Source organism: Camarhynchus parvulus, chromosome 1A (genome assembly GCF_901933205.1).
Source record: "Camarhynchus parvulus chromosome 1A, STF_HiC, whole genome shotgun sequence".
In the NCBI taxonomy this organism is placed as follows: domain Eukaryota; kingdom Metazoa; phylum Chordata; class Aves; order Passeriformes; family Thraupidae; genus Camarhynchus; species Camarhynchus parvulus.
The window spans coordinates 24,441,364-24,453,939 of record NC_044586.1 but is presented as its reverse complement, the minus strand read 5'-3'; the positions used below and the strand labels follow the sequence as shown (position 1 = coordinate 24,453,939).

General features: G+C 39.8%; 1 protein-coding gene across 1 annotated transcript in view; it reads right to left on the bottom strand.

The window, feature by feature from the left end:
• Positions 1 to 12,576, bottom strand: part of GUCY2C (guanylate cyclase 2C) — a 43,341-nt gene extending 30,765 nt beyond the window's left edge. The window contains exons 1-8 of the mRNA XM_030960273.1: positions 12,366 to 12,576; positions 11,315 to 11,427; positions 10,054 to 10,121; positions 7,953 to 8,168; positions 5,451 to 5,572; positions 4,488 to 4,584; positions 1,674 to 1,803; positions 331 to 466 (exon numbers count right to left, since the gene is read on the bottom strand). Of these exons, the coding sequence (XP_030816133.1) occupies positions 331 to 466; positions 1,674 to 1,803; positions 4,488 to 4,584; positions 5,451 to 5,572; positions 7,953 to 8,168; positions 10,054 to 10,121; positions 11,315 to 11,427; positions 12,366 to 12,576 (1,093 nt within the window). The remainder of the gene's footprint in view (positions 1 to 330; positions 467 to 1,673; positions 1,804 to 4,487; positions 4,585 to 5,450; positions 5,573 to 7,952; positions 8,169 to 10,053; positions 10,122 to 11,314; positions 11,428 to 12,365) is intronic.

Below are 12,576 nucleotides of genomic sequence, written 5' to 3'. Positions count from 1 at the left end.
AGAAAGTTGACTAAGAAGAGCCAACCCACTGTCAGCTGGCCTACATCCACACTGCAGGCACCCAGGCCTACATGGCTTTGTAAAGTGGAAAAGGTTGAAACTACTTCATTAAAGCTCAGCCAAGGGACTTCAGAGTCATTTTGAACATCAAATACTGAAAATAACATCCTTGTAAAAATTATATAAAAAGAAAAAAGTCTGTGAATAAAACTCATTGAAAGGCTTGGACTTGTTTAGGGTAGAAGTGACTTGTCCTAAGAGTGTTTAAAATTAACTTTCTTTCCCCTAATCAATTTAGTGAACCCTGCAAAGGACAGTACTTTTTTTTACCTTCAAAAGTGGTATTTCGGAATTCACGGATTAAATTGAAAGGTGACATTGGGCTCTGTGAGATGACAAATTTCTTGACACTATGTCCAAACAGCAACACTGCATTGAAATAGCCAGCAAGAAAGTCATCTTCCATCTAGAACAAAAGAAAATAAAAATGACTGTTTGAGAGTTCCTGTTTCTGCCATAAGGCTACAATAACCTTGATTGGCTCCATTTGGCAGAAACTCCAGCAGAGAAGACCAGAATCTGCTGAACACTGTGTGATTAGATGGCCAATGCCACATGAGCGTTCTCATTTCGAAAAAGAAAGGCAAACAAAATATATTTTTGATGTATGAAGACAGGAAGGTGCTGAAAAGTTAAGAGTCCCATAGGTAAAGGTCTGGCAGGCTGATCCTGGTGCAAAGGATTCAAGAACTCCTGCACTGTAGGTTCTTGGCAGTTCTGCTTTGCTACATGTGTCCCAAACACCCTGGCTTTGGATATGAGTTTCTGTGCAGATAATTCAGTGTGATGCCAGCAAGTTTGGGCTTCCCAGTGGCCACAGCTCAGGGGCAAGGAGCTGTGGCAGAATTTCCAGCAACCTGCCAGAGATCTGGCACCCAAAAAGCATTGAGCCCAGGCTGGGGGATCTAGAAGCCCTGTAAATCCAGCCAGAAGCTTCACACTGCCTGCTGGAGAGCTGGAGCTCAAAGCCACAAATCCTGGGAGAAACTCTACATGAAGGACTCGGTTCCTGGGCAGATGGCAGGAGTATCAGTTTCACTAAACAAATAAAGCATTTTCCTAGGTTCTGCTTTTCTGGAAATTAAAAAAAAATACCTTATTTCCTATGAAAAAAAAAGGTTCCTGTTTTTGAAGCTTATCTGGAAAGCCACTGGAAAGAAACTGCAACGGTTGTCATCTCTTAGACATATCTGCACAAATTAGTCAACAATTATTAGTTCTGAACTTTCCATGTTCACATCTCAATTACATGTATAGATCTTTCTTGAGTGATGCCTTGCAGCTGCATGTAAGAGTGTCAGTCACTCAGATGTGGAGTGGAAAAAGCATGCGCCTGTAAGTCTCCCTCACGCCCCGTGAATATGACACTTGCAGAACAAATTAGAAGTTTGAACTTCACAAAGCAGGAATATGATATCCTGCAGATATGCCTTATGATACTATATTTTGACATCATTACATCAGGACAAAATGTCATCCTGCAATAATATAAAGGAAAATCAGCTTAGAAGCATGACAGGGGATAATTACAGCTGCATTTTTAGTTTTCATTTCCTCATACATGAACAGGAATGAACCAAATGCAATAATCAGATATAAAATAGTGTTCTTACCAGGATGTCATCCTCCATCTCTACATAGTCTCTAATTACAGTATTGTAGCTGTAATTAGCTGGTGGCAGAGTCAGAACAAGTACGTTGTGCATGTAATCAGCTGAGATGTTCTTCTTGAAGTACACGTTACTGCAAAGCAAAGCACAAGAACCCCATGAACACTGAACAACAGGCTCAGTAGTATCCATGATAATCAGTCACTTGTTCCCAACAGCTCTGTTATTTAACAGGTTAAAACAGTAGTTCTAAAAATAAAATTTCATAATGCACACAACTGTTTATATCATTCATTCTCTGATGCTAGCTTTTGTGCCTAAATATATTAAAGGTAATATCAAGGCGATCTGCCAATCTGACACTCAAAGGTCCTTGTGAACTACGGTTATTATTGTAACTGTTTGTTTTCTACCCTGTTTATTTCCTCTTTTTTTTTTTTCAAGTGGAGTTTATATTTATTAAAACTCAGTTTCTCTTTGGAATCCACAATACTGCAATCATAGTTTCTTCATGTTACTGTGCCTGTCTCCGAGCTCTTCTGCACTCTTTTTGCTTGTTCCTCTAATTTTGATATTTCCTGCTAGAACTGAGCACAGCAGGAGTTGCACTAAAAGCATTTAACAGGAGGGAATGAAACAATCACAGAGGCACAGAGAGCAGATTATTGATTCATTTGTTTAATTCAGTGAGATTGGAAAATCAGAGGAAACTGTGTCAACTTGAAAACTCTGCTAAAACAAGCAGAAGATGTTGTAGCTTTCAGGTATCCTTGGTTTCATCACCCTGACAGGCCATCTGGAAGTGCTTCACAAATTGGCCACCACCAGATTCACATGTTAAAGAAGAATTTAGAAATAGATATTAGTGTCAACTGGCAGCATCTGTCATTGCTATGGCTAGATTAAGAGAAAGAAAATAATTGTGTGAGCCTTCTCTCATTATTCATGTTTGACCATCCTTTTATTTTGTCAGTCAGTACTGATTGGCCATCTGATTGGATTCTTACATCAGAGCCCTGTACCTGCCTTTCCCTCAACCTTCTGACTTTTACAATGCACTTTTCACCCTAAAGAACTTCAAAATGTTTCTCATCCAAGCTTGGGCTGAACTAGCCAGTTGAAAAGAAAACCTCATTAATCTCCACCAGACTGCATAATCCTCCAGCATCACACCTCTCTTGAGGGAGACTTAAAGACTGTGTTTGTGTCCTGCTTGCCAGACAGCTCAGAGCTGAAGAAAATTTAAATCTATCCCTTTTTCAGAGGCACTTCACTCCTGGAGAAGCATGGGACTTTGCCTATTCTCCCTCCTACAGCTTCAGTTTTCATCTAATACATCTGTCTGTATTTTATTGGGGTTTTTTTAAGAAGAATAGTGTGATTTGAGATACTCAGCAAAATAAGGGGTCTGTAAAAAGCTTAAGAACGGCAGCATATAAAAAAGCCTGAGGCAGCTGGGTATATCAGAAGGATGCATATCACAGCAAAGAATCCCCTAATCACCCTCACCTATTGTAATGCAACATCTATGCCTACAACACCAGTGGTAAAGCACTCACATACACTGTTCCCATTATGCATTTGCAAAGGAAAAGAGTTGAGGCCAGTTGCCTCAGGAAAAGCAAATGGGAATTTCTAATGCCTGGACAAAATTGTGGAATGCAAAAGTTCTTAAAGGCACTTCTGAAAAATAGATATGGTGAAACTGAAAGTGTACAGGATAGAGAAGATCCTGTTAAAACCTGAACATGATCCACTTAGGAACCAAAGGTTAAATCTTTGAAATCATTAACCCAGAGTTTCTCAGAACTGACCTGTTATGGTCACCTTTAGACACAAGAGCTGGGAAGTCCCACTGGCCCTAGAAGTTCATGGAATCTTTTTGCTACGTCAACAGTGAAGTAACATCAAGGCATGGGCACACACATTTGCCTTGCAATCATCCATCCATCCATCCATCCATCCATCCATCCATCCATCCATCCATCCATCCATCCATCCATCCCACCAGCACTGCCCCAGGCAATTAACTTTCTCCCAGACTGTGACCCGCTATGGCAACTGGGATTATACCCAAAAAACACTTGGTTTAGGTATCTACACTTAGTTGTACCAATGTAATCTCTGCTGTGTCACTTAGGTTTAGGGCCAGAGATCAGCTCTCAGTCCTTGTATACAGCCAAGGCTTTTGAGGATACCATTGATAAAGCCAGTTTATGTCGGACGTCTTCTATAAAGAGTTTTGTAATTAGCAATGTTAAGAGAAAATTAAACAATAGAAAACCAAGGTTGTATGCTAAGAAGCTTCTCTGAGAAGTTATGCTTCTGTGGTTATAAAGATGTTGAAGAGATGGTTATAAAGTACATGAGTTATAAACTGGGAGAACAGTTATATCACATAAATAATTTAAAAATTGAATAAATGGAGTCTAGAAAAATATACTGTAAGTCCTATTTACATAATTGTCTGGTTGAGCAGAGTGAATGAAAAATGTACCGTATCTCAAATGGACCATATCTCATGTCCATTCTGACTTTGGACTCTGTGCTTCTTTCATGGTTTCCTGCACTGAGGAACCCACAGGTCACTGGCTTAGAAAAATATTATATGAACCAAAAGGGAATTTGTAGAGGATGTGCCATGAATTAAACACTATGCACGTTATATAAATGGTGAGACATGAGGAAAGATGGCAATAGAAAACATTTTGTGAAAGAGCATTTCTTCAACAAAACAGTTCCACTCAGGCTATTTCAATTACCTATATCCATCAGCAAATTGCAGAGAAAAGAAGAAAAACAAAGGTGATACTTTACTTGAAGAGATCTATCAGGATGATAACAATGTCATTATCCACCTTCTCCGTCCCTAGGTCTGAGCTGATGTTCTCTGGAGAGCCACACATGATGATCACTACAGAATGGGCAAAAATGGAGAGAGATTGGTGAGATTTACAGACAAGAAGAGGATGTTTGCCTGCTCCCCCATGTTTGAGTAGCAGGCAGTAGAGCAACTCTGGGCTAAGGCACATTATCTGTGCTGTACAGGGGCCCAGGCACAGAGCTCCAGGCTCTCTGCAGTAAAACCACAATATCTGAGGGGAAGTGGTAAAAGGTGCTTCAACACTTGCACCATTTTCTGTCTGATTGCACCTGAGCACTACCATTATCCCACTCAAATAAGCATTAGGAGTTGTGGTGCCATAACAGCTACTCAATATGAACATTGCTAGGTTAAATGGCCTTCAAGTAATGATTCCATTAGCTTGCTTACTCTCACAGTCACTTGGCCTGCTGATGCCAGGTGCTTAGTCTTAGGAGAAGATGAGGTATTCATTCATTCATTTTTCTAGTTTAGATTAATCATTTCCAGAAGTGCCCCTTGATATCAAAATGAGGTCCATAAATGTACCAGAGTTGCAAACACATGAGCGATAGAGAACTTGCAGTATCTATATTCTTATAGTATTTAAAGCCCTTCTTAGAGAAATTGTGATACCTGGATTTCTGAATCTCTCACAAACAAGAGCTTGTCCTTAGATGGGATAATTTACCCCAAAAGCTCTCTGGAACCAGGAAATTCCCCCATATTTTTTGAGGATGAAGCAAGGAGTCTAGGAACTTTGTGCCATTTTATCTTTACATCCATGTAAAATGGTATATCTTTGTTTCCACCATTTCTGGTGAAAGGTTTCCCTATAACTTAACTAAGGGGTGGGTTTGAGTTCCTCGGAAAAGCAACTCACTTGCTGGGACAGTGCAGTCTCAACCCCTTCTTACCATTGCTCTTCCGGTTTGGATTTTTCACAGTTTTTCTAAGCAGCTCTGGAGTTCTCAAAATATCCTTGAACTTGAGTTTTTCAGAGAACTCTGTGATTCCAGCATCTAAAGCATTCATGTACCTGGCACAAGGGAGCAAGGATATTGTCAGGAAATTGCTAATTCCTCACATTTTCCTAAGATGTGCAAGATAGGCTGTTCAGAGCACACAAGAGTGTTTATAAGCTGGTATGAAACCTTTTCTACAGCAATAAAAGTGAAAGAATCAATACATGGCATAAAAGATGCAGAAATGCTTGGAAAGTCAACCAGAGGTATTTGAGCATGGTTATAGAAAGGGTGAATTTGGAAACTGCAATAATCTAATGAGACATCAGCAATTAAGAAAAAATAAATCAGGGATATGAGGAAACTGCAGGAAGTGAGATTAACAGGGAGGCAGAGCCAGGACACTCTGCTATTTAAGACATCAGAGGTAATCTAAGAAGGCACATGTGAAGGTCCAAAGGACTAAACAGGAGCTACAGAAAGAACTTGAGATAAAAACTGCACATGTACCCTGACTGTGACGAGAAGCAAAGGAAGAAAAGCAGCAACAAAAAACCTATACAGAACCACTTAAAACTTGAAGGGAAAAATGAGCTCAGCAAAAAAAGCAAGCAAGTAAAGTTTGCTAAAAGATTAAGGAAAAACAGTCAGCTCCTCAATTTTACTCTTGCTTCAATATGTCATTTCTGAGAAGAGATATTCTATCTGAAATCAAGTTAATGCAGAGGGGAAACCAAAAGAACTCTCTTTGGTTTTAAACTCCATAACCTTTGATCTACCAGCACTGAGATCGCAGTCCTATGAGCTACTTAATATCTTTTACTTCCTTTTTTTTCGTCAGGAACAGGATCATTAACTGCTAATTTACAGAAACATATGCATTGTTGAAACATAACCTGATTTTGCTATCACTGTGGGTATTCATTTATTTTTATATGTATATGGGAAAAAACAATTAGCTCATACAGTAATACTTGTGCTTTAGAGAAAATGGATCTTTTTAAATTAGACTTCAAAAACCTTCACGTTGACAGTTTCTATTAAGGCTGGATGAGATACATGGTTACAACTAAATTAGGATGAAAAGTGGGCAGAGATACAAAATTAATTTTTTTGTTGTTAATTCAGCAATAAAGGGACTTGAACAATTCTGAAGTCATAAAGAAGGTCCTGGCCAGAAGCATTTTAAAAAGTGAAATAAGAAAAGCTTGGAAAGGTCAGAAATAGCTTCCATGCAATTATTTCACTGAAAGGTATGAAACCTGCAGAATTAAATGGATTTAGCTAAAGCATGTGTAGTGCATTGGCAATTACAGCTGCAAATGTGGAGAAGTAGGGCCTGTAGTAAGAGGTGAACGAAGTGCGCTGATATTTCAAAGCATCAAAGAGAGGTAATCATAGCAATTATATCATGTGATCAAGTTGCTATCTATACTAAGAAAGAAGAAGGAAAAAATAAAAGTCCATAAATACCTACAGAAGAGTTAAATGGAGATAAGGTTTTAGGTTTCCTAATTCAGAAAAAAACTCTTTAAATTCTGTATCCAAAATATTCCATAAGTATATGCTTCTATCAATCTGACGCAAATATAGTCATAAATTTTGCTTAGAATTCTGCAAGTCTCTTAGGTTATAAATTAGAAATACATATAACAGTTATTTCCATTAACTCTTTGCTACTTCTCAGCTACATTTATAAAATTAGTAGGAGAAATTAGATTTTGTTTAACAAATCAGCTTTTAATATCCCAAAATTGGAAAAAAAATCAAAGTAGCCTAGACACATGCACATGAGCTGAAAGTTAAATAAGACTCAATAATAGAAAAGTATTTACAAATATTGGTATATTAAAGAGTCTCTTTGTCTAAAAGCAGCCTTTGTTTTCAGGCAAGGAGAAAACCCAGCATTTTTGAGAACCAAGCACAGCCTGATGTTTCAGGTCACGAAATGAAAGCCGTCTCCTTTGCTCCCAACTGGTAAGAATATAGCTTAAACTCTGCAATCACTGGGGTAATTTTGCTTGAAGATATGTAAAGCTTGAATTTTGGAAATAGCACCTACATATTGAGGACGTTAATGTGGAGAAATATTTTAAGAGCTTAGTAAGACCCCTGACCTAAAAAGGCATCTATGGGGAGCCTGTGGAGGAGCCTCTCATGTTACACTATTTATATTAAGGAGGCTGTAAACAAGTATTTTCATCACAGACAACATGTGGGCTATGTTGTCCAAAGGAAAAGCAAAGGCTTGCAAATATTTAAAACAGACTGAGAGAAACATTCAGGTAAGTGCTACAGCTAAAAGCTACAATCCATCTTTTCCTTCTCTCATTCCTTGGTAGTAGTAAGGCAGCTCCCAGAGTGTAGGACTGAGAGAACACTTTGAGGAAACCATGTCTGAGGGTGGAGACAGCATTTATCAACAGCTGGGTCAGAGGTGGATCCAGATCTTACCAGAGGCATGCCTCTGAGGTTTCAGTTCTCTTGTAAATGTAGACAGATTCCCAGGTTGTGGTTTTGAATGGCAGCTCAGAATGTCTCCAAAAATGGGAGAAGAATTGGTTCAGTTTCCTGGCTGGGGTCAGAAGGCGAGTTAGGTTTTCTTTGTAGTCACAGGACAGTCCAAAGCTCCCTACAGAGATCATAGGCAGGCTCAGTATTGTTTCAAGTCTGAAGAAAGAGATAAGAGGACAAGTCTGAACAGATTGCTGTTGCACCAAGGCAGCTACCGATTTCCGTCCTCACCTCCCTCTCCTCTTGTGCCCTGAGTTAGTTTAACACAGTTAATTTGACCCTGAACCAGAAGGTTCCTCAAGGTCACAAGCAGATTTCTAGCCTGTATTGGTACCAAAAAGCCCTGTTGAACTGCTCTAGGCATCTTCTTGCACTGTTCCCAGTTACCCCTACCCTTCTGGGTACCACACACCATTTCAGCCCCAAGCGTTATGACAGGAGTCCAAAGGCTCAAGACAGGCTTCTGCTACCTGGATGCCATTCCCATGGGATGGATTTAATCTCCCTATTGGGACAGTGCTGCAGGGTGACAGCTTTTTGCTGTCAAAAAAGCTTTACTTCTACAATTCAAAGTAAAAATCTTTTTGTTTCACAAAGGTGTATTTTAGGAGCTGTGCAACAGCAGCAGTCAGGGAGAAAAAATTAAGGCAACCCTCTGCTGACAATGAATTTGTAAAACAAAAATCATTTTATATACAGAGACAGTAAGCTTTTAAGGATGAAAGTATATTTCTGGATGCTGCAATGTTATCAGACTAAACTCAACATGCTTTTGTTCTTGTATGCTGTTTTCTTATAACAGGGAATTTTGCCTGCAAAAACCATGGCTGTAAGAGTTGTTGGCATTATTGTGACAAAATTTTATTTTCCAGGTAAAGTTCACTTACCCAACTACAGGGGTTTTACTTACTGCAATAGAAACAGACATAGATGATGTAATACATAATGACAGGGAGAGTATTTCACTAATTAAACAGGCTTTTTTTTTCCCTGACAGACTTAGAATAGAAGATAATAGATTGTTTTGGTTGAAAGGGACCTACAAAAATCATACAGTCCTGATTATTTCAGGACTGACCAAAAGCTACAGCATGTTATTCATAGAAACGTAGAATGGTTTGGGTTGGAAGAGTCTACTTAAAGATCATCTAGTTCCAAACTCCCTGCCATGGACAGGGACACCTTCCACTAGAGAACTTACTAACTGCATTGTCCAAATGCATTTTAAACTTGACAAGCTTAAGATATGATACATCTCTCTAGGAAGGCTGTTCCAGTGTTCTGCCACGCTCCCACTAAAAACACGCTTCCTAATGTCCAACCTATACACACAGATTTGAATCATTCCCACTTGTCCTGTTGCTGAATCCTAGGAAGAACAAATCAGCACCTCCCTCTGTACTTGCCCTTCTCAGAAAGCTGTAGAAAACAAAAGGTCTCCCCTCAGCCTCCTTTTCTCCAAACCAGACTAACCCAGTACCCTCTGCTCCTCACAGGACATACCTTCCAGCCCTTTCACCAGTTTTGTAAGCATTCAAAGACCTTCACATCTTTCTAAAATTGTGGGGCCCAGAACTGCATACAGTGCTCAAGGTGAGGCCACACCACTGCTCAGTACAGCTGGATAATCATCTCTCCTGACCAGTTGGTGATGCTGTGTCTGATGCACCCCAGGGTAGGGTTTGCCCCCTGTGCTGCCCGTGCACACTGCTGACTCTGGGGGTGCCAACCAGCACCCCCAGATCCCTTTCTGCAGAGCTGCTCTCCAGCTGCTCCTCAATCAATCAATCAATCAATCATTCAACGTACTGTCAAGAATTAGCAGTTTCCCTACTAAAGCTGGGCTTTGGAAGGGGATTTTTTTCCACCTACCAAACAGAGTGGCTATGCATAAAAGTCTTACTGCCTTGACTGTAGACCTCGAGATGTCTGATGTACTCTAAACACCAATGTCTCTGCAGGTTTGTTGCTCACAAAACAACTTTGTTCAGCAGCTGACATCTTTAACATCACAATATAAGGGGGAAGAATTGGTACTTACGAGACCATTTGGAAGGTGGCATAAGTGCAAGCGGGTCCTATGACAGCACAGCCAAGTGTGCCAGAATCCTGCAAGGAATCAAAAAGGGTCATTTGGGATAAAGCAGAGGACTGGCAGAGAGAGGAGGATGGGAGAATGAAGAAATTTGTAGGATATGAGGAGTCACAGAATTTACCTAGCAAAAGCAAGAGAAGAAAGGAGCTACAGAAAGTTTAAAGGAACAAACATAAAGGGGAGGAGGAAAAAATCACTGAAAGCCAAAAAAAGATAGATTATGACATTTGTTAAGACAGACAGTAAGTAAGGACTAAAATATTGCTATAGGTGCGCATTTGAAATTAAACATCCCAGAAGAGCTTGCATTTGTTGAAGACAGGGTGATTGGTATTACTAGGTCCTGTGTATCTGAAAAATTATTACATAAGTGTATATGAAACTAGTATTTAAAAAAATCCTTCCGTGACCATCAAATGAGGCCTGACCTGTATCTTTGTGTGTCATGAGGGACAATTTCTTAGCAAAGACTACAGCATAGTCATAGATTAGTAGACTTAAAAATTCTCATTGGATTGACCAAGTTTCTCTCAGCGGTGTGAAAATCTTCAGAAACTTGGCTTCTTGTAATGCACTGACTTTAACTGAAACTTTTCCTCATATTAAAGTATTCACATAGTTTCTCTCACGTGACTTCTGTGATTTCTAGTGAGCAGCAAGCACTTCATCTTTGCCCTTTGGGCATAGTTCCATAACCACTTCATTGGTAACAGTGCCAGCCTAAGGATTTCTCTGCCCACATCCCCATCCTCACCACAGCTCTCTCTTTTGTGTATTGTGTCAACTGATGGTGAACCAGATCAGGATCTAATCCAGTTAGAAATTGACCTTTTTGCTCTGCTCGGGCTGTTTTGAGAGTTTGAGTTGCTGGTTTGGTTTTTTTAGTTAATTGTTATTTGGAGGTTTTTTTTTAATTGATTGTTTTGGCTGTCTGACCACACAAAGAGTTGTGCAGATACAAAAACAAGGTAACTTAAACATAGGAAAAGGAGCCAAAAGCTGAAGGGAGTCTCTGGGAAGCATTCATAGAATCTCTCTTCAGTATTTGCCTACTTCTTTTCACAAAACATACAGGAACATCCTCTCTTTAAAAACTTCACTTCCCTGTCAAATTTCTTTGGAACTGAATAGCAGGATCAAAGGTTAAGAAGGAAAGACAGAGACACACATGCACACCAAGGCAGAAGGAAAGAAGTCTGCTACTCACATAAATGGTTTTGATGAGCTCCACCCCTTCACAGGTGCTAGTACGGCAGGCTTGTGAGACATAGAAGGATGAAGTGAAGGGGTGGAAGATGGCATCCACTGTAACATTTTCTCCTGTAACACAAATGGAAAAGCAAACAGCATCATGAACTGCAGGTAACCACTAATACACTATTATCCCTCTCCTTCTGACACAGGTCTGAGCAGACTTATACTCTGAGGTCTCCCTGCTTCTGCAAAGTCTACCTACAACCTAACCCCCACTACTATGGATGTGACTGTGAAGTCTGCTCCAAGGTGGACTGCTGACTTCTTTTGAGTGTTAGTACTTTTAGTAAAAAATACTTCTAGACCTCTTGACTTCTTGACCATTACTAGACAATTTTTTAAGGCTCTGTAAGAAGTAACTGAGACACCATTTTCCAATAAAATTGGACAAAATGTCTTAAACTAGAGGGCAGGTAGGGAATAGATACTATTTCTTTTATTATTTCCTTGGAATCTCTTTTTCACATGATATTCTAGAGAGTGACAGTAGATTGGTGATGTTGAAAGGAGAGGTAAAATATCAAAATAAATAAAAGCAATATGACTCTAAATGAAGGAAAATATGGACTGCAGATTCTTCACACTTCAGATTGTGATGTGATCAACAGATAGGGTCAAGAGGAAAATTATTTTCAGAAAGTAGAGGCTAATCCAGTCAGGAGAGGGAGGAAGGGCAACGCAATTACTGCACAAGATGGATCACTGGTCTTGTCTGATCCAGTTCAATAATTTCCACATTACCAAACTGAGCTGAACATCTCCAGAGAAGCATGCAGGAAGAGTCTGCCCAAATACCATGAAAATATATATGGTTCTGCCCATTTGTAGAGCACTTCTATCTATACAAAGAAAGGTCATTATTTCGGTAAGATCTACATAAAATGGGCAAGCGAGGAGTCTGTCTGAGAAGCACCTTGCTAAAGGTCAGATGAGTAGGAAACTATGACACAAAGTGTGACAAGAAATCACAGGAAGAGAGGGGTAACCAACACCCACTGGCTTACCTGTCATCTGGAATTCCTTTTGTACCCTTTCCAAGGCTTGTTTCACAGCTAACTTCACGCTATCAGTACTTGATGGGAAATCCGTGTAATTCATGAGCATCACATTGATCACATAACTGTTGTTGTTACACCGATCTGAACCCACTTTCTTCAGCAGCTGCAGTGAGGAAAACAAAGGCCAAATGGCCAGCACCAATACCAGTTCCTTCAT